Source organism: Colias philodice, chromosome 5 (assembly GCF_061535455.1).
Source record: "Colias philodice isolate Cphi_HAF_F1 chromosome 5, ilColPhil1 Martin Lab GWU primary, whole genome shotgun sequence".
Classification (NCBI taxonomy): Eukaryota; Metazoa; Arthropoda; class Insecta; order Lepidoptera; family Pieridae; genus Colias; species Colias philodice.
In genome coordinates, this window is record NC_143090.1 from 7,198,430 (window position 1) to 7,224,614 (window position 26,185).

General features: G+C 32.0%; 5 protein-coding genes and 1 long non-coding RNA gene across 9 annotated transcripts in view; 3 read left to right on the forward strand and 3 right to left on the reverse strand.

Moving 5' to 3' along the window:
* Positions 1 to 9,554, reverse strand: LOC149488506 (uncharacterized). The gene is made up of 12 exons (XM_089695648.1): positions 9,253 to 9,554; positions 8,902 to 9,173; positions 8,582 to 8,811; positions 7,659 to 7,765; positions 6,842 to 7,061; positions 5,207 to 5,369; positions 4,825 to 4,934; positions 2,963 to 3,109; positions 2,412 to 2,536; positions 2,079 to 2,208; positions 1,526 to 1,671; positions 1 to 1,382 (listed from the first exon to the last, which is right to left on the reverse strand). The coding sequence occupies exons 1-12, from the start codon at positions 9,345 to 9,347 to the stop codon at positions 230 to 232; spliced, it is 2,898 nt and encodes a 965-aa protein (XP_089551774.1). The 5' UTR covers positions 9,348 to 9,554; the 3' UTR covers positions 1 to 229.
* On the forward strand, positions 9,481 to 20,069 carry LOC149488507 (chymotrypsin-1-like). The gene is made up of 6 exons (XM_089695313.1): positions 9,481 to 9,492; positions 9,833 to 9,872; positions 16,659 to 16,821; positions 18,800 to 19,043; positions 19,267 to 19,413; positions 19,600 to 20,069. The coding sequence occupies exons 1-6, from the start codon at positions 9,481 to 9,483 to the stop codon at positions 19,771 to 19,773; spliced, it is 780 nt and encodes a 259-aa protein (XP_089551439.1). The 3' UTR covers positions 19,774 to 20,069.
* Positions 11,009 to 15,930, reverse strand: Prp18 (pre-mRNA processing factor 18). Of its 2 annotated transcripts, XM_089695677.1 has the most exons (8): positions 15,663 to 15,930; positions 13,416 to 13,504; positions 13,206 to 13,329; positions 12,946 to 13,118; positions 12,722 to 12,802; positions 12,449 to 12,583; positions 12,022 to 12,234; positions 11,009 to 11,260 (listed from the first exon to the last, which is right to left on the reverse strand). In XM_089695677.1, exons 2-8 carry the CDS (start codon positions 13,476 to 13,478, stop codon positions 11,021 to 11,023), a joined length of 1,029 nt encoding a protein of 342 aa, XP_089551803.1. In that variant the 5' UTR covers positions 13,479 to 13,504; positions 15,663 to 15,930; the 3' UTR covers positions 11,009 to 11,020. The 2 variants fall into 2 exon arrangements, with proteins under 2 accessions (XP_089551803.1, XP_089551802.1); XM_089695676.1 differs by lacking the exon at positions 15,663 to 15,930 and having other exon boundaries at positions 13,416 to 13,511.
* On the forward strand, positions 14,083 to 15,646 carry LOC149488509 (uncharacterized). The gene is made up of 2 exons (XR_016315660.1): positions 14,083 to 14,296; positions 15,099 to 15,646. It is a non-coding gene; the product is annotated as an uncharacterized LOC149488509 (long non-coding RNA).
* LOC149488510 (uncharacterized) overlaps positions 20,045 to 26,185 on the reverse strand; it is a 6,421-nt gene continuing 280 nt past the window's right edge. The window contains exons 2-13 of one of the 3 annotated variants that reach the window (XM_089695646.1): positions 25,833 to 26,180; positions 25,274 to 25,693; positions 24,852 to 25,200; positions 23,917 to 24,768; positions 22,809 to 23,840; positions 22,628 to 22,707; positions 22,385 to 22,558; positions 22,157 to 22,298; positions 21,860 to 22,053; positions 21,662 to 21,781; positions 21,181 to 21,342; positions 20,045 to 20,185 (exon numbers count right to left, since the gene is read on the reverse strand). In XM_089695646.1, the coding sequence (XP_089551772.1) occupies positions 20,129 to 20,185; positions 21,181 to 21,342; positions 21,662 to 21,781; positions 21,860 to 22,053; positions 22,157 to 22,298; positions 22,385 to 22,558; positions 22,628 to 22,707; positions 22,809 to 23,840; positions 23,917 to 24,768; positions 24,852 to 25,200; positions 25,274 to 25,693; positions 25,833 to 26,180 (3,930 nt within the window). In that variant the 3' untranslated portion in view covers positions 20,045 to 20,128. Of the gene's footprint in view, positions 20,225 to 21,140; positions 21,343 to 21,661; positions 21,782 to 21,859; positions 22,054 to 22,156; positions 22,299 to 22,384; positions 22,559 to 22,627; positions 22,708 to 22,808; positions 23,841 to 23,916; positions 24,769 to 24,851; positions 25,201 to 25,273; positions 25,694 to 25,832; positions 26,181 to 26,185 lie in introns of all 3 variants that reach the window. The other 2 variants (XM_089695644.1, XM_089695647.1) reach the window with 2 other exon arrangements.
* LOC149488511 (uncharacterized) overlaps positions 23,842 to 26,185 on the forward strand; it is a 7,519-nt gene continuing 5,175 nt past the window's right edge. The window contains exon 1 of the mRNA XM_089695684.1: positions 23,842 to 23,933. The gene's annotated coding sequence lies outside the window, so the exon portion shown is untranslated. The remainder of the gene's footprint in view (positions 23,934 to 26,185) is intronic.

Below are 26,185 nucleotides of genomic sequence, written 5' to 3' on the forward strand. Positions count from 1 at the left end.
TGAATGTATTCACCACATACAATTAACATAACATTGATTATTGAATTTTAATCTTAAAAAAATCTACAATGATGCAAAAAAGAGCAGTCTCTCTGACACATTGGTAAAAAATATCATACCTACAATAGACGCAAAATATATTATAAACATGATAGTTCTATCTTCACATTCTTATTAATCACATCTTATTTTTCTTCATAACAATTAACAATAGTTAAAAATATATGATTTATATGTCTAAATCAATATCACAGTCACTTTCAAACATTGATAATTGTGAACTGGACACCGGTTTTTTATTGCATGATTCACTTGAAATTTTCTTCATAACATTATCTGATAATTCTTGCTTCATATTATGTCCGTAAAATTTATTAATATCACATTTGCCAGCAAATGTAAATTGTTTAAGTTTATTTATACTGCTTGACTTATTAGGTGTTATTTCTAATTTATTTGATTTATCCACAATGTTATTTCTTATATTGTCAATTCTTATATTATTTTGTTCCTCAAACTCTTCCAGTTGTTCCTTCTCTTCTTTAATTTTTATTTCTTCTGAATTTTCATTTATTTTTTGTGAAACATGATTTAATGGTTTATTAGTTGTTACATTATCGTCTAAATCGAGAGCTGCCAAATTATCATTACTATCATTAAAATCTATCCCTAGGTCATTAAAAACGTCATTTACACTAGGAATAGCTTTAAGCATATTATTTACATCAACATCTTCACTATCACTTGCCGATTCATCTTTAGTATTGAAACTCTTTTTCTTTTTGGTATTTTTTCTTTTAATTCTCTTTATATTTGTGATTTGAGCACTTGTGTCAACTGAAACTTCTTTTCTTTTTCGTTTTGTAGTCGCCTTTTTTTGTACAACAGGTGGTTTCCTTTCATTTTTATTGAGAGTAGAATGTTTCATTAACGTTTTCGCTAATTTATTATTGATTGTGTTTTCTTTATCGTTTACACATGATTTACCAACTTCATCATTTTTATTGTTAAAATATGAACTAGTGATTACCGTGGCAGATAGAGGTACATTAATATCTTCTACATCATCAAACTTTGCAAATAGTGCATTACTCCCATTAACTATTTCATTTTCTAACGTTTTATGATCTACTTCAAGTAGTTTTGCATAGTATAATAATTCTTCTCGCCATATTTCTTCCAAACATAAACGAGTTAATAGCTTTCTGGCCATACATAGATACTCATAATCTGGATATTTATGAAATGTTGAATGTAATGCATCTTCAGTGTCTGACAAAGTACAATCCTGCATAGATATATCTACCAGAGATACTGCCATTATTGCATCAACGGGTAAAATTGTATTTCTGTACATTAGACGACAATGAGCTTGTGATAATCTGAAAAAGAACCATTTCAATAATGAGAATTTAAAATACATCTTTTATACCACACATTTAAAAAAAATATTGTTATATGGTAGTCTCATATCTGTTAACAATAAGTCGAATCTATATGCTTAAAAAATTATTTAATCCATTACCTGACCAGACTATCCAACATCCTAACAGTAGTTCGAGATGGATCTCTATACTCAGATTTCCTTTGCATCATATAATAATGCTGTAATATGGTATTAGCCGCCTTTGTCATCTCCATTTGCCGTGGCCCAATCAATCCTATGTACATCTGTAATAAATGGATCAGATTAATCTTATATATAAAAATGAATCGCAAAATGTGTTGGTAAGCGCATAACTCGAGAACGGCTGAACCGATTTCGATAACACTTTTTTTATTATATTCCTTGAAGTACGAGGATGGTTCTTATGTAGAGAAAACGTAAACATGTACCACGGGCGAAGCCGGGGCGGACCGCTAGTTAAAAATAAAAATAGATAAGTACCTACCTATTACTAGTACCTACCTATTACCTACCTATAATAATAATCGAAGCTATTTTATTATAAGAAATAATTTACTTCTACTACATATTTACAAACCTAACAAACCAAAACCTTTTATAAACAGTCGGTATAAATAGATAGAATTTCAGATTTACTTTACTAATAATACTCCATTTTTTAATTCTTTACCTGCAGTTTCTCTATACTCCATCGCTTTTTAGAATCCGAAGAATTGGCGCCACCGAATAAAATGTAAGATGACACCAACTTATCCCAATTTTTGTTTTTAGAGTCCAATAAAATGAATATTAAATCAAACCTAAAAAAGGAAATTACATAAAATATTAAACTTTTTCTATTGCTTTCTCATCCAAATAAAGAAAAGGGGTCAGTTCACAAAAAATGTTTTTACTAACAGCCAATAACAAAAAAGTATTTAAGTACCTAAAATAATAATTATTCATTGCAACTCTATAGTGGACTATGGCCTTATTTCATCTGTATTAAAATGATAAACATTACCTACTTAGCAGTGGTGTTCCGAGAGAAACATTAACACTCAGAGGTTGATCGGTTTGATAATTTCCTTTTGGGTTACAAGCTGCTATGACGGCGCATCTTGTGTTTAGTTTGCAAACTATACCAGCCTGTGGGATAAGAAAAATCTTACAATCTAATAATAAATCTAATAATACATGAAACAACAATAATTTTACTTTTAAGATAAAATAGTTGTCAGTTTTTAAGCAAATAATAAAAAAAAATGTATTCAATCCTAATATTTTAAAGAGATTGTTTTTATGTACATATAAAAATTAAATTCCCGTTGCGATAAACTACTGAACCAATTTATAAATATTTTTTCTGTCAGAAATATACACCTTTAGTGAGAAACATAGGTCAGTTTATTACCCCTTGCAACCCGGACAAAATTGCATAAACAGCAAACTTATAAAATAATATTATCCAAATGAAAAATAAATCAATAAGACGTTATGTCAATAAATGTATCAATAGTTATGTAGGTAACCTAACCTAACAATATTAAGAATTTAAGAGGACATATTAAATACCTTAGCAATAGAAATAGTCTGTTGTTCCATAGCTTCGTGTATCGCAGTTCTATCGTGGTCTCGCAAGTGAGATATTTCATCGATACAACACACGCCGCCGTCGGACAACACTAGAGCACCCGCTTCAAGCTGCCATTCACCATCTTCCTGAATTTCAAGAGAAAACGTATTATTTTAATTATTCTTTTATTTTATACTAACTTTTTAATGTAAGGAATACTTATTCAAGAAGTTTTGGTTGTTACGTCACTCACCAGTCACCAATGTAACTTATAACGTAAGTAATATTTTATAACAGAAGAATATCACTGCAGTCAGCACGTAGAAGGTACTTGCGATGACGAAACGAATCCTTCCATACAAATCATAATCAGAATATTCAAGGAGACGAAGTTTTTAGTGACGTCAAAGAAGTTGGCGGGATAAATATGAAGTCATTCAAGACTGCAAATTGTTATGAATTATGACGTCACCGAAAATACCTCTCTGCATTTCTGCTGACCTAGTACTTGCGATGACGTAACGAACAGAGACGTCACAGAAGTTGGCGGGAAAAATATGCCGTCATTCAAGATTGCCCATTTTGACGTCACCCAAGATACCTCTCTGCATTTCTGCTAACCTAGTACTTGCGATGACGTAACGAACAGTGACGTCACAGAAGTTGGCGGGAAAAATATGACGTCATTCAAGAGTGCAAATTATGACGTCACCCTAGATACCTCCCTGCATTTCTGCTGACCTAGTACTTGCGATGACGTAACGAACAGTGACGTCACAGAAGTTGGCGGGAAAAATATGCCGTCATTCAAGATTGCCCATTTTGACGTCACCCAAGATACCTCTCTGCATTTCTGCTGACCTAGTACTTGCGATGACGTAACGAACAGTGACGTCACAGAAGTTGGCGGGAAAAATATGCCGTCATTCAAGATTGCCCATTTTGACGTCACCCAAGATACCTCTCTGCATTTCTGCTGACCTAGTACATACTTGCGATGACGTAACGAACAGTGACGTCACAGAAGTTGGCGGGAAAAATATGACGTCATTCAAGAGTGCAAATTATGACGTCACCCTAGATATCTCCCTGCATTTTTGCTGACCTAGTACTTGCGATGACGTAACGAACAGTGACGTCACAGAAGTTGGCGGGAAAAATATGACGTCATTCAAGATTGCCAATTGTGTCGTCACCCAAGATACCTCTCTGCATTTCTGCTGACCTAGTACTTGCGATGACGTAACGAACAGTGACGTCACAGAAGTTGGCGGGAAAAAATATGACGTCTTTCAAGATTGCCAATTGTGACGTCACCCAAGATACCTCTCTGCATTTCTGCTGACCTAGTACTTGCGATGACGTAACGAACAGTGACGTCACAGAAGTTGGCGGGAAAAATATGCCGTCATTCAAGATTGCCAAATGTGACGTCACCCAAAATACCTCTCTGCATTTCTGCTGACCTAGTACTTGCGATGACGTAACGAACAGTGACGTCACAGAAGTTGGCGGGAAAAATATGCCGTCATTCAAGATTGCCCATTTTGACGTCACCCAAGATACCTCTCTGCATTTCTGCTGACCTAGTACTTGCGATGACGTAACGAACAGTGACGTCACAGAAGTTGGCGGGAAAAATATGCCGTCATTCAAGATTGCAAATTGTGACGTCACCCAAAATACCTCTCTGCATTTCTGCTGACCTAGTACTTGCGATGACGCAACGAACAGTGACGTCACAGAAGTTGGCGGGATGAATATGACGTTACGTTCGTTACAAGTTCAAACAATAATGTTATTTAAACAATATGTATAGATTATTATGTTAAAGTATATTTAAATCTAAAGCAACACTCACTCTAAGTGCAGCGCAAGTGAGACCGGCACGAGTGCTCCCCGCTCCTGAGGTGAACACTGAACGGGGTGTCAATTCTGTTCCCGCTCGAAGCAGCTGAGATTTTCCCGTACCTATGAAAGATTAATTTAAAATAATATTTAAGTATACCTTATTTACAATACAGGTAGGTAAGTTCTACATGTAAAATGCTACTGATAACACGTAAAAAATTATACCTACTATTGAACAATAATTATTTTAAATGCGTCCCTAACATTGACAGTGTATTAAAAAGTGAAAAATAAAGGCTACTATCTCCCAAAAATAAACATGGCTTTTGCTTTTAGCTCTCTATAATTAAAAATTAAATACAATAAATAAATCAATAATAATAATTACATACCTGGATCACCAACAAGTAACAAATGGCATTGTCCACGAACTCTGGTGATGTGTTTGTCATCATTAAATGTGTTCTTTTTATCATCGTCATTTTCTAAAGTATGGTTTGATCCTGTTATCACTGTTAAGAGTAATGCTAGCTTCACAAGGTGAAGGCCATATACCTGTTAGAAATATAATAAATAGTGTCCGACCGAACTTTCGGTTTCGGTTTCGGTTTCGGCCGAGTTTCGGCCAAAAATCAAGTTTCGGCCGCAGTTTCGGTTTCGGCCAAAATCGGCCGAAACTTTTGCCGAAACCGAAACTTATTTCGCAAGTTCAGTGAACTTAGTTCACACACGTTCACGCTCGCCTAACTTCGTTTTCCTCGGCAACGCTTTGACGGACGCTGTCAAAACGTTGGTTGACCCACGCTGGTGGAAACAATTTTTGATTATCTATGTTGAGATTGGAACTGGGTGTAATAGTAATTAATAATTATTATTTTTATATAAGAGGTACCTAAAAGAGACTGATTATTCTTCTAAAGTCTTCTAAGTACAAATACCAATCCAAAGTATTAAAGACTCTTTAATAAAGAGAAAGATCTCAAAATACCAAAACTTAAGTATTTAAAGTAACAGTAACAATTATTGATTTGATTTAGATGACTGATTTTACTGAGAACTTAATTTGAAAAAGTAATAAAAATTAAAATTGTTATTATTAGATTTGATTTGAAAAATATTATTTTTTTATTTTATATTAAACTAGCGGTCCGCCCCGGCTTCGCCCGTGGTACATGTTTACGTTTTCTCTACATAAGAACCATCCTCGTACTTCAAGGAATATAATAAAAAAAGAATTATCGAAATCGGTTCAGCCGTTCTCGAGTTATGCGCTTACCAACACATTTTGCGATTCATTTTTATATATAAGAAAGATAAATGATTACAACAAATTTAATATACTATGTTTTCCCTATTATTTTGCCTTAATTAGGGCATGCCTAATTAAGGCAAAATAATAGGTAAAATGCACCAAAGTTCAGTATTTTTAGAAATTTCATACTTGACCACGTGAGTTTCGGTTTCGGTTTCGGTTTCGGCCGAAACTGAAGCCACGGCCGAACATTCGGTTTCGGTTTCGGTTTCGGCCTGGAAACCAGTTTCGGTCGGACACTAATAATAAATAAAAGAATTAGTGGAAATTTTTATTTGCCCAGTAATGCTAGGCGTCCACTAGGCGGATCGGGCCGGGCCGCATCGCAACGCAAAAATACGCCGGCCTATGTTTTGTATGAAACATCGTCCATTAGCGACGGATCGGGTCGGGGCGGGCCGCAACGCATTGGCGGATATCGCTTCGCAGGCGGATTTCTGCCGGCGGTGCGCTGCGGCCCGGCCCGCCCCGACCCGTCTAGTGGACGCAGGCAGGCGGATGTGAGCGGCGAGCGTCTGTTAGATAAAATCCGCCTAGGCGGTCCGCCGCGCCCCGTACAGGTGGACGCAGGAGCAAACAGTGCGTCCATTAGAGACGGCCCGTTGCGATTCTGATGCTTACATATAAAAACAAGTTATCTGATATTTAATTTTATAGCATTCAAATGCTTTATAAATGAGAAATTTTTAAACATAAACAATTTATCTGTTTTTACCTGTGGACAAACAGATGCGAGTATTTGATCCCTGCCCTTTAAAGGGCAATGTTTGTATTTATCCCAGAACTCGTCAAAGCAGTCCTTAACATCTGGAGCTGAGGCAATAACTTCTGATCTTTGTGCATTGCTCACTTCAATGTAATTTGCATGTAACACTAATTCAACTTCGGAGCGTTTGGTCTGCGTTGATGGACGCCATCGGCGTCTCACCGTACCACTTAAAATAATTAAATAAGCCTTATTTACATAAATTGTATGTACTATGGAAAATTAGGATAGTAGATTCAGGTAACTAATAACTTTATGAATCAGATATTTTACAGCAAACAATAGCAATAAGTAAATCATCCCTTTATTAAAGAAAATGTTGGTGGCGCTGAAGTGAAATTTGTGAAGGTATTTCTGAACATGAGGTATGATATTTACCACTTTCAATTTCTATTTAAATTTATGTAGTTTATTATATGGAGACGCCACTGGGCGTTTGCCATGCATGCCAACATTAACACTTTTAACCACCAGCTTAATGCCTAATAAGGCAGATTGCAGGTTTAGAGGAGATTTTAAAAAAAAGACGGGTTGCACTCCGGGAGTGCCGGCAGAAGTGAAAACTTGATTATTAACGTTGAGCATGTTTGATATTTTGGAATGGTATCCGTCTTACGCTTTTTCGATCAGGTCACGTGTCCTGACGCGAGTTTAAGATTTTATACCCATTACACAAAAAGTGCTCAACGCCGCTAAAGAAGTTTTCACTTCAAAAATTAACAATATTATTTGACTACAGATCATCAGCTAATCTTAAACTTCTTACCAAATAATAACGTCGTCACCAGGCTTACATGAATCCACTAAATCATCCTCTAGCACAACCCACATGGAGCCAGGGATTGTACCTATACTGAGCTTGTTCACTTGCTCCTGAAATTAAATGAAATAATGTATAGAATTAGTGAAAGTTAAATTTATATCAGAAACAATAAAAACTATGAATACTACTCTTCAATGAGAGTTATTATTTTATTCATAACTAGCTTCCGCCCACGACTTTGTACGTGCATCCCCGTTTTTCCCCGTTCCCGCAAGAATTTCGGGAAATCCTTTCTTAGCGGATGCCTACGTCCTAACATCTACCTGCATGCCAAATTTCAGCCCGATAAGTCCAGTGGTTTGGGCTGTGCATTGATAGATCACTATATCAGTCACCTTTGAGTTTTATATACAGTAGAACTCCAATTATCCGAACTCCGACTATCCGAATCGCCGATTATCCGAATCACAAAAAATTGTCCAAAAAAGTCTAAGTGCGCTATTATTCTTCCCCTAACAAGAATATGGAGAGGATGATGATGATAAAGATGCGTTGTCACTAGAGGAAATAAGAAAAATGATTGCAGAAATATTTAAAACATGTGAAAATTTCATGTTTCTTTCATTTAATTCAATAAAAAAATAGTGCTGTAATATCAAAACGTAGCTTTTATTTTCTCCAATGGCAATATTTTTTTTAAATCCGATTATCCGAATATTTGATTATCCGAATGGGTCCCGGTCCCCATTAATTCGGATAATTGGAGTTCTACTGTATATAGATAATGGTGATGTAACTATTTATTATTTTCCAATTAAAGACAAAATAATATAGGGAACCATAGATCCAGGGAGAAATTTTTTAATGAATATAAGAAAATTTTAATTACTGATAATAAGCATGCAAATGAGCAATAACCATCTCACCTGTATTTTAATTTCCTGATAATCTTTACAATATTCTCTGGATACCATATTTACTTGTGTGAAAGTTGAACATTTACACCTATTCTCTGTGTTACCACATTTTGTGGGAGCCCTTAGGATATATCTATTTTCAAAATCTGCTTCTACCGAATTCTCATATTTACATTTCATACACACATATTTCCTTTGATACTCTAGCATTTTTGTTTGTGTCACACGTACAACTGTTCCTGAATTAATTTAAAAAATAAATAGCAGTTGTTAATGAACCGGCCTGAATGAAATTATATCAAAACCAATAAAAATTGTATATAGCTTACCATTGACCTTGAGAAAACATCCCAAATCAACATTCTTTGGAAATATTATCCGATGCAGTTCAGGACACACTGGTAATCCAAAAAACCTTGCATGGACATTGCGTTTTAGACTGCAATGCTCCAGCTTGACAATTACATTTTTATATTCTTCTTTTTCAATCAAATTTTGTTGCGCTTTAATGATATCTCTATTACAAGCAGGTAAAGTATCAATAGGACTACATAATACTTTATCACCAATATCGGGAAATGATTCAAAGAGCTTCAAAAAACTGAAAATGAAAATTTATCTATATTTACAATTTTCATTCAAACTTAAGGAAATGCGTCGATTAAACATACAATACTTACTCTATATTAATACTGTAATACGCTAAATTATCATTTTCTGATAAAATATCAACACAATCTTGAATATGCGCGGAAAATAAATATTCTAAAATCATATTTTCGTTTATTTCTTAGTTATTATAAGCTCGCTATAAAATATGTGATTGATAAAGAAAATATTGTGGCGTAAGCGATTTATGTTTAAAACTTTTACTTTATTGCAAAAAAACATTTCAAATCCTTCACCTTATGTTTCACAGTGTATTTTATTTATTTCAAAACGTTGAAACAAGTTTGAAACTGAGTTTGAAACAATGTATTGAAAGTTTGAAAACATCAAAATTCAAACATGTTGGAATTTCTTTTTTTATGTCTGTAATTTGACGTTTGGAGAATTCTGATACAAGGCTTTTAGCTTCAATATATATTTGTTGAAATTTTTTAACAAAAACATGTATTTTAGAAACCTTTACAAATAGATCACTGTAAAAATCTGTTAAATTATTATATTATGATTACAGATTACTGCCCAAATCCCAATACATAGTTAGTTAAAATTTTTCTTATTAATTTAAAAATCATTTAGTTACATCGCTTACAGGATTGGTTTATTGCTCTAAGCTTACAGGGGTACAGCAATTGTATGTGTATATATATACATTTATTATAACTATTAATTACACTTACTACAGGGATCCCAAACGATTACGCAATCATTTTTTAATTATGTATCGTAGGTTGCTAATTAATCAAATGGGACCTGTGAATGGGTTTTAGCTCACCAATCTTGCCCCCCGCAATTTATTTTATTAGTTGTAAATTTGTATTATGCCATAACGTTAGTTCGTGGTTTGTTCTTAATTTTTTTTTATACATGATAGGCAGGCGTTTGACCACTATCCCGCCTGATGTAAAGCCACATGTAAAGCGGTGATGTGATCTATGAAGGAGCACGTCTGCCTAGAAGAAGCCTATTCACTCTAGACTTGAAGAGCTGTAGATTATAATGGTCTGGGAATATTGACGATGGAAGAGAATTCCACACCTTCTTTGCTATAAATAATTGTTTGTTCGTTAATTGTTTATTAATAATAAATAAAATAAAAATATACTGTTTGGTTGGCCCCTTAGCATTTACATAACAAAAAATAATATTGGGTGTTGAATTAGTTTTTAGCTATTGCATCAGTACAATATACGCTAAATCACACGCTAAATTAATGCTTCTACAATAGTCGATGAATGATGACATACTTTACTACAGGCTGCTCACCCACGCATGCATGTGCTCGGGTATTTATATACCATAGAAATATTTTTTTATCTATACATACTTCTATATTAATATTATAAAGAGGAAAAGTTTGTATGTATGTATGTATGGTTTTCACGCATAAACTACTGGACCGATTTTGATGAAATTTTGCACAGAGGCTACCCTTTATTGCGAAATATGTACCACGGGCGAAGCCGGGGCGGACCGCTAGTTTATAATGAAGTTATTATCAAAAATCATTAAAATCCGTTCAGCCGTTCTTGAAATACAAGTTGTATCTATGTTATCTGTGGTTGTATATTGGTAAAAACTAAAAACTTATCATAAATAATTAAATAGAAAAGGTAAGATTATTTATTTTAACTTGTTTTACGCCGCGTTAATGTTATTAAAGGATAACCCACTTAGTGCCTGTTTATATTATGTTCTTGTAGGAATTATAAAGGTCAATGAATATTAATATTAAGAAAATAAATATTAATGAAACAACATATATACAAAAAGAAAAAATATTTATTTTATCTTAGTATATTCAACACAACGAGATGGGTCCGTCGGGAAGTATTCCTGACACTTCGTCATGAGCCTTTTCAGTGCTTGTATATATTTCCTTTGCGTTTCGTCATTCATTACATGAGCTACGTTTTTAGAGAAAATCTTTTCTCGACCTGTACGAGCGTGAATACCGACCATAGTTACACCGATGGGCCAAGGGGCATTGCCAATAGCCATTTGGAGATATGCATCACTCGCCTGTAAACAACAGTATATTAATAGATCTCAATTAGTATTAAACTTGTTACATAGTTGTTGTTAAATATATCTAATATCTTCTTCTTATATATAAAAATGAATCGCAAAATGTGTTGGTAAGCGCATAACGGCTGAACCGATTTGGATAATTCTTTTTTTATTATATTCCTTGAAGTACGAGGATGGTTCTTATGTAGAGAAAACGTAAACATGTACCACGGGCGAAGCCGGGGCGGACCGCTAGTCTATATAATAAAAATGAATCGCCAAATTTGTTGCTAAGCGCAAATCTCTAGAACAGCTGAACCAATTTCGTTAATTATTATTGAAGTGAAACTTCTTTATCGGGGTTGGAAAAAAATTGAGTGTAACATTTTTTCGTTACGCGTGACATTTTTCCGTTACGCGCCATCTTTTTCTTATCCCTACCACGCGTGATTCGACGTATTTCTGTAAAGTTGCATAATATAGTAAATTATTTTTTTAAAAATAAGGTCATAAAGAAGTTTCACTTCTTACGTGTGTACACTAGTACACGCACACATTTTTTTTTTATAATATTCCTTGAAGTATGAAGATGGTTCATATGACGAGAAAACGTAAACATGTACCACGGGCAAAGCCTGGGCGGACTGCTAATTTACAATAATTAAAATATTAATCTACTTAAAATCATTTTCAGTTTGTACTTGAGTTTGCATATAGCATTGTGTAGTAATTTTATCAGATATTTTATTTAAAATATGCAAAAAATAAAATACCATTATATAGTTCCTTTCTAATAGATGTTTGGTGATTTCCATTAAACTGTCGCAAATGTCTTCTGGTAAATTTTTCTTTTTCAGCTTGCGCATTAATGGCTTCAAATATACTTGTGTCTGTGTGTATGTTGCTCTGGCCATTTTGTGTTTGGTTGATGTTTTTTCAGCAGCAGTAGCAGAGTTGAGCTGTTGTCCCCATATATTTAATAAGAACTGCAAAATGAGTGCAGGAACTATTAATATAAATCATTAAAATTTGTAACAATTCATTTATTGATTCTGAAATCATCAAAAGTGAAAACTACATCTAAGCATAACATAACAAGTTCAAAATAATATAAATAATTAATGGTTGTATTCTATTTGTAGGTAGAACTAAACTGTGGTTTAAGAGGGTAATTAATAGTAAAAAGAATTATTTTCTTACTTGTAGCAAAATCATTATGACATTCATATCATGGTTCCTGTCACCTTGTCCCATTGTTTTGGCCATCTCCTGTATTGTTTCATAGGTAATAGAATCATCTAGATCATCTTCCTTGTGTGCCTTTTCACCATCAGACTAAAATCAGTTGAAACAAAATATTATTTTAGTTTGTTAAAATAGAGAATTAGTTTTTAGATTCATATGTAGATAATAGGAATAAAAAGTAGAAAATGAATTGTGCTTTACTTTGGGAATGTTTTAACAACAACTTACCTGTGTGCCCAGTGCAAGAATCTCATTTAAATATGCCTCATCCACTTTGTCCATAGCCTCTTGGAAATCATTTCTGAAACCCTGAAACATAAAATTAAAAATAATAATTCACACAACATTTAAATAAAATTTAAAAGTGTTATTATTATTGTTAAAGGATCCTTCTTACTCCTGGGAAATCAGTTGAAATATTGTTTATTTATTAAATTAAAATTAATTCTTACCTTATTTGCTTCTGGTTCCTGAATCTCAATCCTTCGCAATCTTTTGAAGGATTGTACTTCCAATTCACCAAACAAAGTTATAGGATGTCCACGTTCCCTTAACCTCTTTATAACCTCCGCCCTTGGCAATGCAGCATTTTCACTTTGTTGTGTTTCAGCCTCCTGTGTTTTTACTGAAATTTAAATCAATTTAAGTGTTCAATATATTCCAAATAACAATTTAGTAAACGATTAATAACACTCCTCTTATTTTGTTATACCTTTTACAGATTCTACTACATTTTTATCATCTTCATCGTTTTTCTGTGGGCCATACTTCTTCATATACTCTTCCTGTTCTTTTGCTAGAAGATCACCACGTTTGAAGTACTTTTTTGAATTGTTCTAAAATAAAAATAAGCAATTACAAACATTAGATATCAACAGCATACATTATTTATTTTATAATGAGTTGAGCACTCGATCCTTACCAAAATATTTTTCTCTTCCAAGAGTTTTCTCTTACGTTCTATCTCTGCTTTTAATACGTTCATTTTTATTTATTTTTCTATTGTATAATGACATATGTCCGTATTTATGCAAAATGGAACCACTCGACAAATTTCGTTTTTTACTTTTATTGAAGAATACTCATTCAAAAGTGGTCTAAATTCTTATACAAACAAGAACCACATGATTTTTACGTTGGAAACAAGGTATACTAAAAGCAGAAAGGAACCACCAGCAACAACGAATAATACCATATTAAGCAAAACCGAACCACAGCACCACGGGACTGCTTTGTTCAAACAAATAAACGATATTACTATCATGTCATTTTATACAAAACAGATCCACACCGACTTGGTACCATTATACATTACACATATTTCTATTAATAACAATTATTTTTAATACACAAAATGGAACCAGGTTTCTGTGGTATGGTTATGCGTAAAATAAATACATAATTTAATTGTAATTTTTTATTGCAAAATAAAACCACAAGCATTCGGTTCTATTATGCATAAATAAATATTGTAAAACATTCTGAAACCCATCATCGCTATATGGAACCAAATGCCTTGACTTGTTACAATGCTTCTCATCTTTAAACAACGTATTTCATTACTTAAGTGCAAAACTTCAATTTTTTAAGTAAAACGTCGAACATCTGTCAATATAGGTGACATTCAGCGAAGTAGTTCGAATACGTGACGGTGTTTTTTTCCTCCGCGAAGTAAGTTCTATTGTTTTTGTTAATTACCTTTAAAATTAAATGTGAAAATGTTTAGTAATAAATAAAGAAGCAAGCAATGGGTAAGAAAAGCATTGGAGACGAACACCGAAGATAATAATGAAGATACAACGGGTAAGTAGTTTTATTTAATGCATTTAAGTACTTATTGAATCTGAGATGCAGGTACGCTTTATCCACTTTTGATTCATTCCCGTTTGTGGTGTGATTTTAAGAAGATAGTTCATTAAGTAAGTACAAGAGGAATCCTCTGTGGATTTACGTATTTTAACGACAATGTCGTTGTTCACACTTCACGAAGGCGAGTCGAATTAAGAGTCATTTTGTTACGATTCATCTGTCATTGTGAGATGAAACTACTAAAGTCTAAACCCTGTTTTAAAAATAACTGTCGATGATCTAGGTACCTACCTACTATTTTGGTAAAATACGTTTAGATGTATTTCTGATGCCGCTGTAACAACAAATACTAAAAAACAGAATAAAAAAAATACGTGTGGCACTCGGGGACTGCCGCGGTAAAGCTATTGCATAGCATGCCTTCAAGCCACACCTCCGAGCCCGTCGGGGTGAGGTTTTTTCGTTACGGAATTTCTCGATTCGGTCCCCGCGCTCAAGGCCCGCGATAGAAGCTATGCAATAGCTTAATAAATATTTAAGAAGCTCCCATACAATAAGCCGTGATTTTTTTGCCGTTTTTATAGATAATGGTACGGAACTCTTCGTTGCGCGAGTCCGACTCGCACTTAGCCAGTTTTTTGTACATGGCGCAAGTACATACAACATACTTAGTCGTCTAGTAGGGACACGGCTTTATAAGAACTAATAATATTTTGCTGTCGCCATATACCTACCTACGTATAAAAGCCACGCGGCTTTATTGTTTTGATTTAAAGCTTTTTTATTTTTATTACAGAAGATAACGAAGAACCTTATACGTCGCTGCCTCTGGAGAAGCTTTCTTCACCTTCTAGCGATATTCAGTCCATATTACATCTCATTCCACAAGATGCACAGTTTTTATAACGGTCTCATTAGTGATGATGCAATAGAAGACCGCATAGATGGACTAGACACGGTGGATTTCGAAATCCAATTTGATGATAACGTCGAATAAACGTCCTATATAAGTATTATTTTATATATTTTATTAATTAAAGCTTTAATTACGATATTATAAATACATAGTTTTATTTATATCATTAAATCCCTGGGATGTGGTTCCTTTTTGTATAAGAGAAAACCTATCAATTGATAAATGTTAAAAGGAACCACATGCACATTTTCTTAATTATCTAGAAAGTTTAAGAATATTCAGAGCAAATTTATATACACATACTTAAATAAGTAATTTATCAATGAATTTAAATAAAATAAATTTTAATTTTACTTCATCTGACAGAGCTGCAAATGTTTTTGTAAAACCTTTGATATCTCAGAAGTGCGTTTTTGCTGGGTGGTTCCTTTTTGCTTAAATACGGACATATACAAGACATCAGACCACAATTTCTTCAAACACAATCGTAAACAAAGTTTAAAAAACAAAGTTACACATTTAGGATCTCCAACGAAATGTTATTTTTTTACTTTAATTTATTACGAATATTTTTTTATGGATAAACATCAGCACATAATTGGGTATTGACCTAAGAAACTGAAATTTTATTTTCTTCTTCTTCTTCTCTTTAATTTGATTTTCAAACACTTGTTCCTAAAAAAATACGCAACTGGTGACAGAATACAGATTTGACAGTTGACACCACAGAGCAAGTGATTTGACCTTGACACTTTGAATCAAGCTTGCTCCCACTGCTTGCTCCTGTCAAGTGTTGCCAGCCGGAAACTTAGCAATTAGTATTATTTATTTCATAGTTTTTTCATTTATTTGATTTTAGCTAAGGATTTTAGTTATATGATTATCCTATAGTTTAATTTTCAGTTGCTTTATAATAACAGAGTATTATTTCTACCTACTTTACAAGATAAATTTCATTTCTTGTAGCTTAATAAAGACTCTTCAGATACTGTAGGTAGATCAGAGAAGAGATCCAGGAAATAAAATTTCCGTATATTTTTAGAGGGCCGATCCATTGTGCTCTTAAATGATTAGTGGACAATAATATGGATTTTAATTTTAATTTTACTTCCAAAAAACAAAATGTTTAGGTATTTAAATTATGTTTAATCTAGTATCTTCCAGTAATCTCTTGATATCGATCTACCGAATAGAACCACGATAAAATAAATAAAGATCTAATCATTAATTATGTGCTACTTCAATAGTAAAACTAAGATAAATGCAGTATTTGTGTGTTTATTGCCCTCTTATAAATACATATTATAATGATTAACATTTGGATAATTTTGATTTATTTATTTCAAATAAAAGGTTGCATTGATAAGCTTTGATAGATTGGAAATAAAATATCTAATAAAAAAAAGTTACCTATAATTTTATAACAATATATTTACTTAGATATCTTCGTTTTGGGCGATTCAAGAATAGTGGGTGGCGACAATGTTGAACCAGGATTTGGAAAATTTCATGCTTCTTTACAAAACTTAGACGGCCATCATGTTTGTGGTGGAGCAGTTATTTCACACAGGCACGTTGTTACTGCAGCTCATTGTTTAGTAGGGTAAGTTTACCAAAGGTACATGATATTAATTTTAAGTGAGCTGTAAGTCTGAGCAACCCCTTTGCGTTAGCAGTAATAACACTAATCATTCAGTAGGTAACCGTTACACTTTAGAAAGTATTTAATCATTTCGCGATCTTGAAAACAAAAGATTACTCAAACCTATCCCCAATTATAACATTGGAGTGTCTGTTTTTAATATTGACATAATCGATTTCTACTAAATGCATGGACGTATAAAAAAAGACGGACGGTATATCGCCTAAACATTGAGTGAAGCCTAGTATAGGTAAACCAGAATCTGATGGCAATTAGGGAAATCAAAATTTTGAGTGTGCAACCCTAGGGAAAATGGACTGAACGATCTTGATACTGCTTATTTTTTATTTTATCCTCAATATCATTACTCACATTACATAAGTGGACAATACTATACTTAATAATGAGATATCCACTTAATATTATGTAGGTACATACTTACATGTTTATTATACAATTATACAAATTACTTTTATACAGGCAATATTATTATTTACAAATACCTATATTTGTATATATTCATTACCAGTATGCCATGTGAAAATATCGATATAATGATAATGTAGATCAAAACTGCTTAAGTATAATTTTTTATAAAATAAAATAAATATAAAATAAAATTATGTTTATTTTCGTAAGTATGTATTAACAGACACACATTATAAAATTGACTTGGACAGCTTGGACTTGACGAAACTCCTGTAATAAGTTTTCATAAAATTATATTCTAATCAACAAACAATATTATAGTTACCTACATATAATATTTTTTAATTTATAGTATCAAAACGGGTAAGTCCAATTTACCAATAAAATCTTCAAAATTGAAAATTGTGATGTGTTTGACCCTTCTTCATCGAATGTTTTTCTATACACATTATAAACAACACCTCTTGCTTGTGATTGCAGCGGCTTTTTCGACATTTTCGAAGATTTTTTAGACAAAATCCTAAAAATTATTCATCAACTGCAAAAAAGACAAATAATTTGACATCCAATTTGATAGTTGTCAAATAAGTTGCCACATAAAAATCTTTTATTTCTTAAATATAAATATGCCATCAGATTCTGGTAGACCTATAATGGCGGCGAAACATCCATGTGTGTGTGCCATGTTGCCATGGCAACAGCTGTCCTGATGACAATGGCGGCTGTATTTTTTTCTATAAATTTTGCCGTAATAATTTTGTCATTAAAACATAAAAGAAATAACTTGCTTCCCTGTGGAATGTAATCCCTTGTGTTTTGTTATTTAAAATTGTACTGTTGCGACACCATTTAACCACGCAAGACGGCATTTTAAATATTTTTTGTGAAACAGTTAATCAGTTAATCAGTCGGTAGTTCACGACGTAATGGCGGCCGACTAGCTTACTATGGTGAGAGTGTGTGCGTGTTTATTGTCTTTACACGATCGCTAGCTTACTATGGTGGCTTCACGTTGTTTGTTCGTAATACAGCGTCCGTCTTTTTTTATACGTCCATGACTAAATGCATATGGATGTACCTACATATACCAAAATAGTAATTTTTACAATTTTTGTGTCTGTTTGCTCCGACTAATCACAGGAAAGGCTGGACTGATTTTGAAGGAACTTTCACAGGCAGATAGCTGTTGTTATAAGGAGTAACTTAGGCTTTTTTATACCGATATTCCCACGGGAAAATTAGGATTAAAAGGAAAACTCATTCACGCACGCGGCCGCTGCGGGGTGCAGCTAATACAAAATATAATCTATCCGACTCTGTATCGGCTTCACCGATTTGATAAAACATTAATTTACGTGTGTTCGGTAGGTTATGTCTTTAATTTTTTTGTAGGTCCTAAAATGTACATTGGCACAACAACTTTCGCCGGCATATTACCTATGTTATGGGATTGAGTAAAATACATTATTGTTTAGTTTAATAATTACTGCTAATATAATATTATTTTAAGGGCACATCCACGTTTTATAAAAGTTGTAGTTGGTACTGAGAATTTGGATATTGGTGGGCTTAAGTACGATGTACGGGCGATTTATATACACGAACACTACAACACCTCGCTTCGATTACATGACATCGCAGTTTTAAAAGTATCCGGATTATTTGATCTGCAACGTGTTGATATGATACGAATGGACCGTGATGAATTACAAGAAAACGATATTGTTATTGTAACTGGGTTTGGTGCTGAGGAGGTTAGTTTTTTTTGTATTTTATATAATTTTGCGGGTAGTTTTGCTTTAGACAATCTTATCTGAGCACGATTATTTGTTCTATATTATATGAATGCATGAGAGAAATAATAGCAAAAGCACAAGCAAAAGACTATGTAGTATGTAGGTAACTACGGGACAATATTTTATTGTTACATTGAATATTAAATTGAATGGCAAGTTTCACATACATTTTTTATTTCAGCCAAAAGGGTCATCCAGTCGGAAAATGCAAAAATTGCAACTACCCGTTTTTAATCAAAAAACGTGCAGATTTGCTATGCGGTATGCTAGAAAAGTCTTCGATACTATGTTTTGTACCTTTACAAGAATTGGAGAAGGTACCTGTCATGTACGTATAACCACAGACTAATAATAATATACATACTACGTATAACCAAGAAGCTTATATCTTATACACTATAAGCTTCTTGCGTATAACTAATTTTTAATTGTGAAAATAAAAATAATAGACAAAATATACATATACAGATGCTCGTAGTTAGGTGTGCGGAAAAACTTATTTTTTTTATTTCAGGGAGATTCGGGCGGCCCATTAATAAAAAACAATAAATTAGTCGGTTTGGTATCTTGGGGTATACCATGTGGAAGTGGATTTCCAGATGTCCATACTCGTATTAATTTCTATATTGAGTGGATTGAGGGTACTTTGGAAAAATCTATAAAGAGATGTTGTCGCAACGAACTATAAATATGAAGTATTATTAGAAGTATGTATTTTTGACTTATAAATACATATTACGTGTAATTGTAATTTAGCCGCACGAGGCATACCTATAAAATATAAATTACAATAATTTATAACAGTTTAGGTACGAACAAAATGCAAAGGTTGGTGTTGGTACATTAATTTGGGAAGAAATATAGTTTACAATGATATGTAAAAGTATATAAAAATGTAGCATTTAAATATTAAGTACAGTTTATAAAAAAAAGTTCAAATTAAATTAAATGTTTATTCCTCAACTAATATTTAAGATCTAAATAAAATTATCCATCATAACTTCGTTATTTTTTGTCATAAATTTCCCTCTTTTATTATAAATTTACTTGTCTTCTTTTTTCTTGTTGCTTTTATATTGTTTAACCTTCTCTAAACATATCTGAAAACGGAAAAAATATACAAACAATAAATATGATACCTATTAACCATAGAAATCTAAATAACAAGACACATAGAAGTGCTATAATGTCATAATTCGTATGATAACCGCTGTCGCCAAAATCAACACATTTTAACCGATAGCTAAACAGTACACACAAGTAAACTATGCCTTTTATTGGACAGCTTGATTTTAGTGAAAACTAACTTAAATATTAAATTAAGCTTTTTAATATGTATCCTAACGCACGAATTTACGGTTTATTTTAGAATAACATCCCTAAGTATATGAGACGTTTTGTTTATTTTTGCTCCAATACGCATAAATTCGGCTTTTCTACAACAGAGGTTGTCAATTTTCAATAGATATAACTTTGAACATAAACTCATAGAAATAAGGTTGAAATTTGTGTTAAACGTGTTAATAAGAATGGTCGACTGTGTCATTCATTGTTATTTCGATTACTATGGTGACACTCGTAATACTTGTAAATCTATACTAATATTATAAATGCGAAAGTAACTCTGTCTGTCTGTCTGTTACTCAATCACGCCTAAAATACTGAACCAATTTGCATGAAATTTGGTATGGAGATATTTTAATACCCGAGAAAGGACATAAGCTACCTTTTATTGCGAAATATGTACCACGGGCGAAGCCGGGGCGGACCACTAGTATTCTATAATTTTAAGGATAAACGGCAATATTTATAAACAAAAATACTTACCGGTGAAATTTTATTCCTTTATTAGTATAATTACAATTTATGGAAGAATTTCCGCACTGGGAAATGCTGTAACACACCATGTTTACTCACGCACGTGTCAGGAACAACTGAACAAGCAACCACCAAGCGACGAACAGACTTGTGGCATGGTAACCACCTGAGCGGCGACAATGTCACGCGCGCTTACCACTTCTATTGCCTTGTTATTTAGATTTCTATGCTATTAACCTATAGCTACAATAATTCTATTATTGATAGAAAGCCATACATTATATTTTGGCGCATTTCCGTTCATTTCCATTAAAACAGCCATCACAGGTCTACCATGAGCACATTGGAATGGAGTTTTGCATTCTGCTAAAGATTCCAATAATTCAACGCAATTTTGTTTCGATAACTTATCTCCGAACATAATCGCATATCGACAAGCCTGAAAGTAAAAACAGGGAAAATTATAAGTAAAAAGTATAGATGGATTATTTGCACCTCCAGAGTAGCACGTCCACGTCGATGTGGCAAATTAGTCATAATTTAATACAGTTGTCTCTTTTTATCTCATGATAATTTAATAATTTCATCTTACTTTGCGTCTAATCGTGTGTGCGTAATGTGTAGTTTTTGAAGATGGAATGTTGTGTTGATAATAAATGTTGTGGCAATTGACAAAGGCTTTTTTTGAACAACGTAGCAAAACGATTAGGTACTTTCTAAGAGATTTAAAAATATATGTATATCTGACGTATGCTCACCTCACTAAAAACAAGGTTCATTATAGTTTGTGGGTATAGAGGTATATTTCCTTTTAGATATTTAAGCGCATCAATTAGTTCAGCAAGTAAATTTTTAGTAGCTCTCAATACCACATCTTCCTGAAAAAGTACATTTATTTAAAATAAGAACTTCCGAAATACAATAGAATACACTAATACAGACTTGAGTAAAATTACCTGTCTGTCAATTTGACCGAAAATGGCTTTTGGAATTCCATACAAAGTTATAATATTATCAGTTAGAGTCCATTGTAGACCGAATGCAGACAATTTATCTTTATAGTTATGGAGAAAAATAGCATCATCTTTAGGCAATTTCAAACTAATGCCATCTATTGCGACGCTCTTCCAAGTAGTGCCATCAAAATAATCTAAAGAATACAATGTATAAATACTGGGTCAAATTGGAACAATTTTTTTTACAATTATTTATATGTTCAATTGAGCAACGTAAAATTATGTAATTTAGGTCACCTGATAAATTTTTCTCAAGACGAATTCTCTCATGAACAGCATGCTGGTCAAAAAGCACGAGGAAATCAGAATATGTGTCATTTGAAGCTACCTTTCCGTGCGTGATTGTAGCAATAAATTTGCAGTCAACTTGACCTAATACCTTAACAATGAACACATTTTTATCGATGAAAAAATACTTAGCATTACATTACAAAATATTATTTGTTTGTAGAAAAAAATAATTACTTTAGCTTGTTTTAAAGATTTTGCATCGAATACTAAATCTGCATTGTCTTTTATGATTTTATTGTTAACTTTATTTATATCCGTCGTAGTTTTAATTTCATTGACATTTTGAATTTTTGGTTCAAACACTTTCGCAGTTTCTACTACTGATTCTGCGAATTTTTTATAGAGAAGCTGAAACATTACTTCATAAGTTTACGCAACAAACGTGAAATATCTTATTATCAAATTTATAAAACTTACATCTTCATAATATTCATCCTCTACTGTACTGCACATGTTTAACATTTTTTTGTTAATATTTTTGATAATTGGCGACATACCTATCAACAAAACGGATAAAAAGATAGTAATTTTAATGGAGTCCTTATTTATGAAGTAGGTAGTTAATATTATACTAGATTACTAAAACCATTTTGATTACCTTTAGGCATAAATGTATGTCGACCCTGAATAGTAAAATTTTCTAAAATTTTTGAAGACTCTCTGATTTCAGTTATTATATTAGTATTCTGTTTTTTGGAAATATCCAAATCAAAAGTATCTCGGAATAATTCATTTATTTCTTCAGTGTGCAGTGAATTAAAAAAGTGGGAAGTTACATTAACAATTTCATTTTCTTGCTTTTTATTATCTTGTAAATTTAAAGCTTCATCAAATAGGCTATCATTAGTTATGATTTGATTATCTAATTTAGGCTCATGATTTTCAGCGATAGAATCGATAATCGTTTCACAAAAGTTTAAAGGATCAACGTTTTGTTCATCTCTCTTTGAATTCAGGATTGATATTATTTCTTCATCAGTTTCATTATTAACTGTTTTAGTGGTCTCTTTATTACAAATTAAAGCATCCATGTCATTGCTATTAAAGATTTCAGATCTTTCCATAAAATCATTGTTAATTGTATCACAATTTTCATTAGGTGTATAAATTATGTTTTTCGATAATTGAATGGAATATGTTATATCATATTTTAAGCTTATATTTTTATTTAAATCATGGCTACCTTCCGAATAATAGTTTTCAATGGTATATGTTTTATCATACATTGGTTTAATTTCTTCCGTGATAGGTCTTTCAATAGACCAATGATTATGATCAGAATACAAGTTGGTTTCGTTATTATACTCGTGATTCACTTCACAATTGAAATTATTTACACTATTTGACACTTGTATAGTATAAACAGAGTCATTAAGGTCCATTTTTAAAGTGTTAAAAAATGATGCTTTATTAAATTTGTTGCAATTTTTCTTTTTAAAAGTAATATTTTTCAAATTAAATGGTGTTCGACTTTTTAAAGAAAATAGATCTTTTGAAGCCTTGCTAATATAGTGGAAATTACTATTGTATTTGTTTTCATAAATATTGGAATTTAAATTATAATGTCTATGGCTTTCATATGTTAATTTGGTAGAAACTATATTGCTAAAAGTACTCTCAGGAAGTTGTTCTAAAAATTAATATAAAAATAAAATAAAAATTTATACAGTAGATATATATGTCATGAAATTGTTTTAGAGACTAACCTGGAGGTAAAGTGAATGTATGTGGTTGCATGTTTGCATTAACATCATATTGTAGATCAAATTTTCCAATATTTTTCGTTTCATCTTTCAAAATTGTTTGCACAAGATCATATGATGAAATAACTGCATTTTCTTTTAATTTTTCAGTATTTATTTTTACTTCATTATTATATAAACCTATTTTGTAGTCAATTGGTTTATTTTTTGTTGCATTTAATTTACAATCATTTATGTTAAAATTAGATTTCTCTTTAATCCCTGGTTTCTTATTTAATTGCACCTTTCTACTAGACCTTGGAAGCAATTTATGTTTTTCTTTCAATCTTTCAGGAGGATGTAAAATCTTTTTCATTGCATTATTTTTCAGAATACATTTTGCATTCTCTGCTATATTATTTTCATTATTATTTGCAGAGCCTAGATAATCCTGATTGTTGTTTTTATCATTTTCTTCCAATGCCATTTTAGTTAAAGCATGCCTCTTATTTTTATAGTAGTTATAATTTATAGACACCTTTTTCCTTTTACGTGGTTTCTTTGGTTTAGTGAAATCTTCTTTTGAATCAGAGGATGATGCATTATCATTATTTAATATAGTTTCTGCGATTTCTGGTTCCTCATTAAATTTTTTGGGAAAGTTATTTAGATTAGGCTTTATATATTTTATATCATGTCTGTTGGAGTGATGTATTGTTATCCTATTTTCCTTTTCATTCAGGTTTGTGAAATTCTTTTTAATTTTTTCTCCATTTAGAGACAATGGTATAGCTTTGTTACCTATTGTTTTGATTTCTTTCTTACTAATCAAAAGTTTTCTTCTATTCTGCTTTCTTTGTCTCTTAATGTTTAAACCTGAAAACAAAATCTTTACATAATATCATAGAATTCATATGTATGCTAATTAATTCTAATAAAAAGAAAAATTATAGAGCAACCTTTAACTCCATTGTGTATATCAAATACTTTTTGTTTCTTTGGATTCATTAATATTTTATTGACTATTTTTTTTACTTCTTCTCTTGTATTATTTTCATTATTTTTAATTAAATTTTGATCCCTTGTATTGTTATTTAAAAACTGATTAGTTACTTCTTTAAGTTTTATTTCCCCACAATAGCATTGTGCCAATTTTTGCAATATATTAGTTATTTGGTCCCAGTTCTTAAATTCCACACTTGTTTTTCTTAAATTATAATTAACATCATAGTCAAAATATGGACATGATATAAAAAGGAAATACAATGGCAAATCGTGATTATATGTTTCATCATTATTAGAATGAAGCTGAAATAAATAAGAGAACTATGAATAATATGTACAGAATTTAAGAGTGTAATTTATTATTTAAAATTCTCACCTTCTTGATGGGTTTGAACTGTTGAATACACAAAGATTTTTTCAAATGTTTATTCATTATTTGATGGATTTTACTGCTGAAAATAAACTTCCTATTTAAAAAAATCCATTGGTACTTCTTAAAATCCATATTTCCCTTTCCTATTAAGGCTTTTACTTTATAGTCTTTCTTTTCTATTTGTAGTTCTTGTAACTCACTTGGCAAAATGTTAAATAAACTTGATATAGTTGAACAAAGATCTCTATTTTTATGTATTTGGAACACAATTTCGTTTTTTCCATCATCTCTCAGACTAAATGACACATTCACATGAACCAATGATAGTTGCTCTAATAATGTTTTAATAGCAAGCATTTCATTATGAGTTTCAATAGCTTTCCTTTGTATCTTTAAATTATACAGAAATCCTCTGATTTCAACCTTAAACAAAAAACATGTTTTTTTTCAAAAAATACTAAAATATTAACTGAATTCAAGAAGAAAGATCATTAAGAACAATCAATATGTCATGTAGTGTATAATACCTATATAATATATATTAAAAGCACATTTGACTTACAGTAGTGCCTTTAGATGGTCTTGAGGTTGTTTTAGATAACTCTTTGCATTCTCTCCGGCAAAATATTTTCATCCACGTTTCTTGTGAGTCTTGGTGTCTTGAAATTATTTTTATTTCGTGACAAACATCAATAATTGTTGCAAGTGATAAACCACAATATCCATATGTGCATGGAATAGTTTTCAAACCAAATATATCAACAAATTTACTAGATGAATATTTTTGTCCAAGTAAATTGAAGTCATTCTCTTTAATTCCACACCCATTGTCAATTACTTGAATTAAACTTTCCTGTATGTCTACTCTTATTGCAATTGAGGTTGAATCTGCATCCAGAGAATTATATACCTGTA

Excerpts from the sequence above, each read along its gene's own strand:
- LOC149488506 (XM_089695648.1), bottom strand. The coding sequence starts at position 9,347 with ATGATTTTAGAATATTTATTTTCCGCGCATATTCAAGATTGTGTTGAT. Across the intron at positions 7,766-8,581 it reads ATCAGGAAATTAAAATACAG|GAGCAAGTGAACAAGCTCAG; the intron begins GTGAGATGGTTA and ends ATTTAATTTCAG. Across the intron at positions 3,110-4,824 it reads TCACTTGCGCTGCACTTAGA|GAAGATGGTGAATGGCAGCT; the intron begins GTGAGTGTTGCT and ends CTTGAAATTCAG.
- LOC149488507 (XM_089695313.1), top strand. Across the intron at positions 9,873-16,658 it reads CTTACAGGGGTACAGCAATT|ATATCTTCGTTTTGGGCGAT; the intron begins GTATGTGTATAT and ends ATATTTACTTAG. Across the intron at positions 16,822-18,799 it reads GCAGCTCATTGTTTAGTAGG|GGCACATCCACGTTTTATAA; the intron begins GTAAGTTTACCA and ends TATTATTTTAAG.
- Prp18 (XM_089695677.1), bottom strand. The coding sequence starts at position 13,478 with ATGAACGTATTAAAAGCAGAGATAGAACGTAAGAGAAAACTCTTGGAA. Across the intron at positions 13,119-13,205 it reads TGTAGTAGAATCTGTAAAAG|TAAAAACACAGGAGGCTGAA; the intron begins GTATAACAAAAT and ends TTTAAATTTCAG. Across the intron at positions 12,235-12,448 it reads TCATAATGATTTTGCTACAA|TTCTTATTAAATATATGGGG; the intron begins GTAAGAAAATAA and ends CTCATTTTGCAG.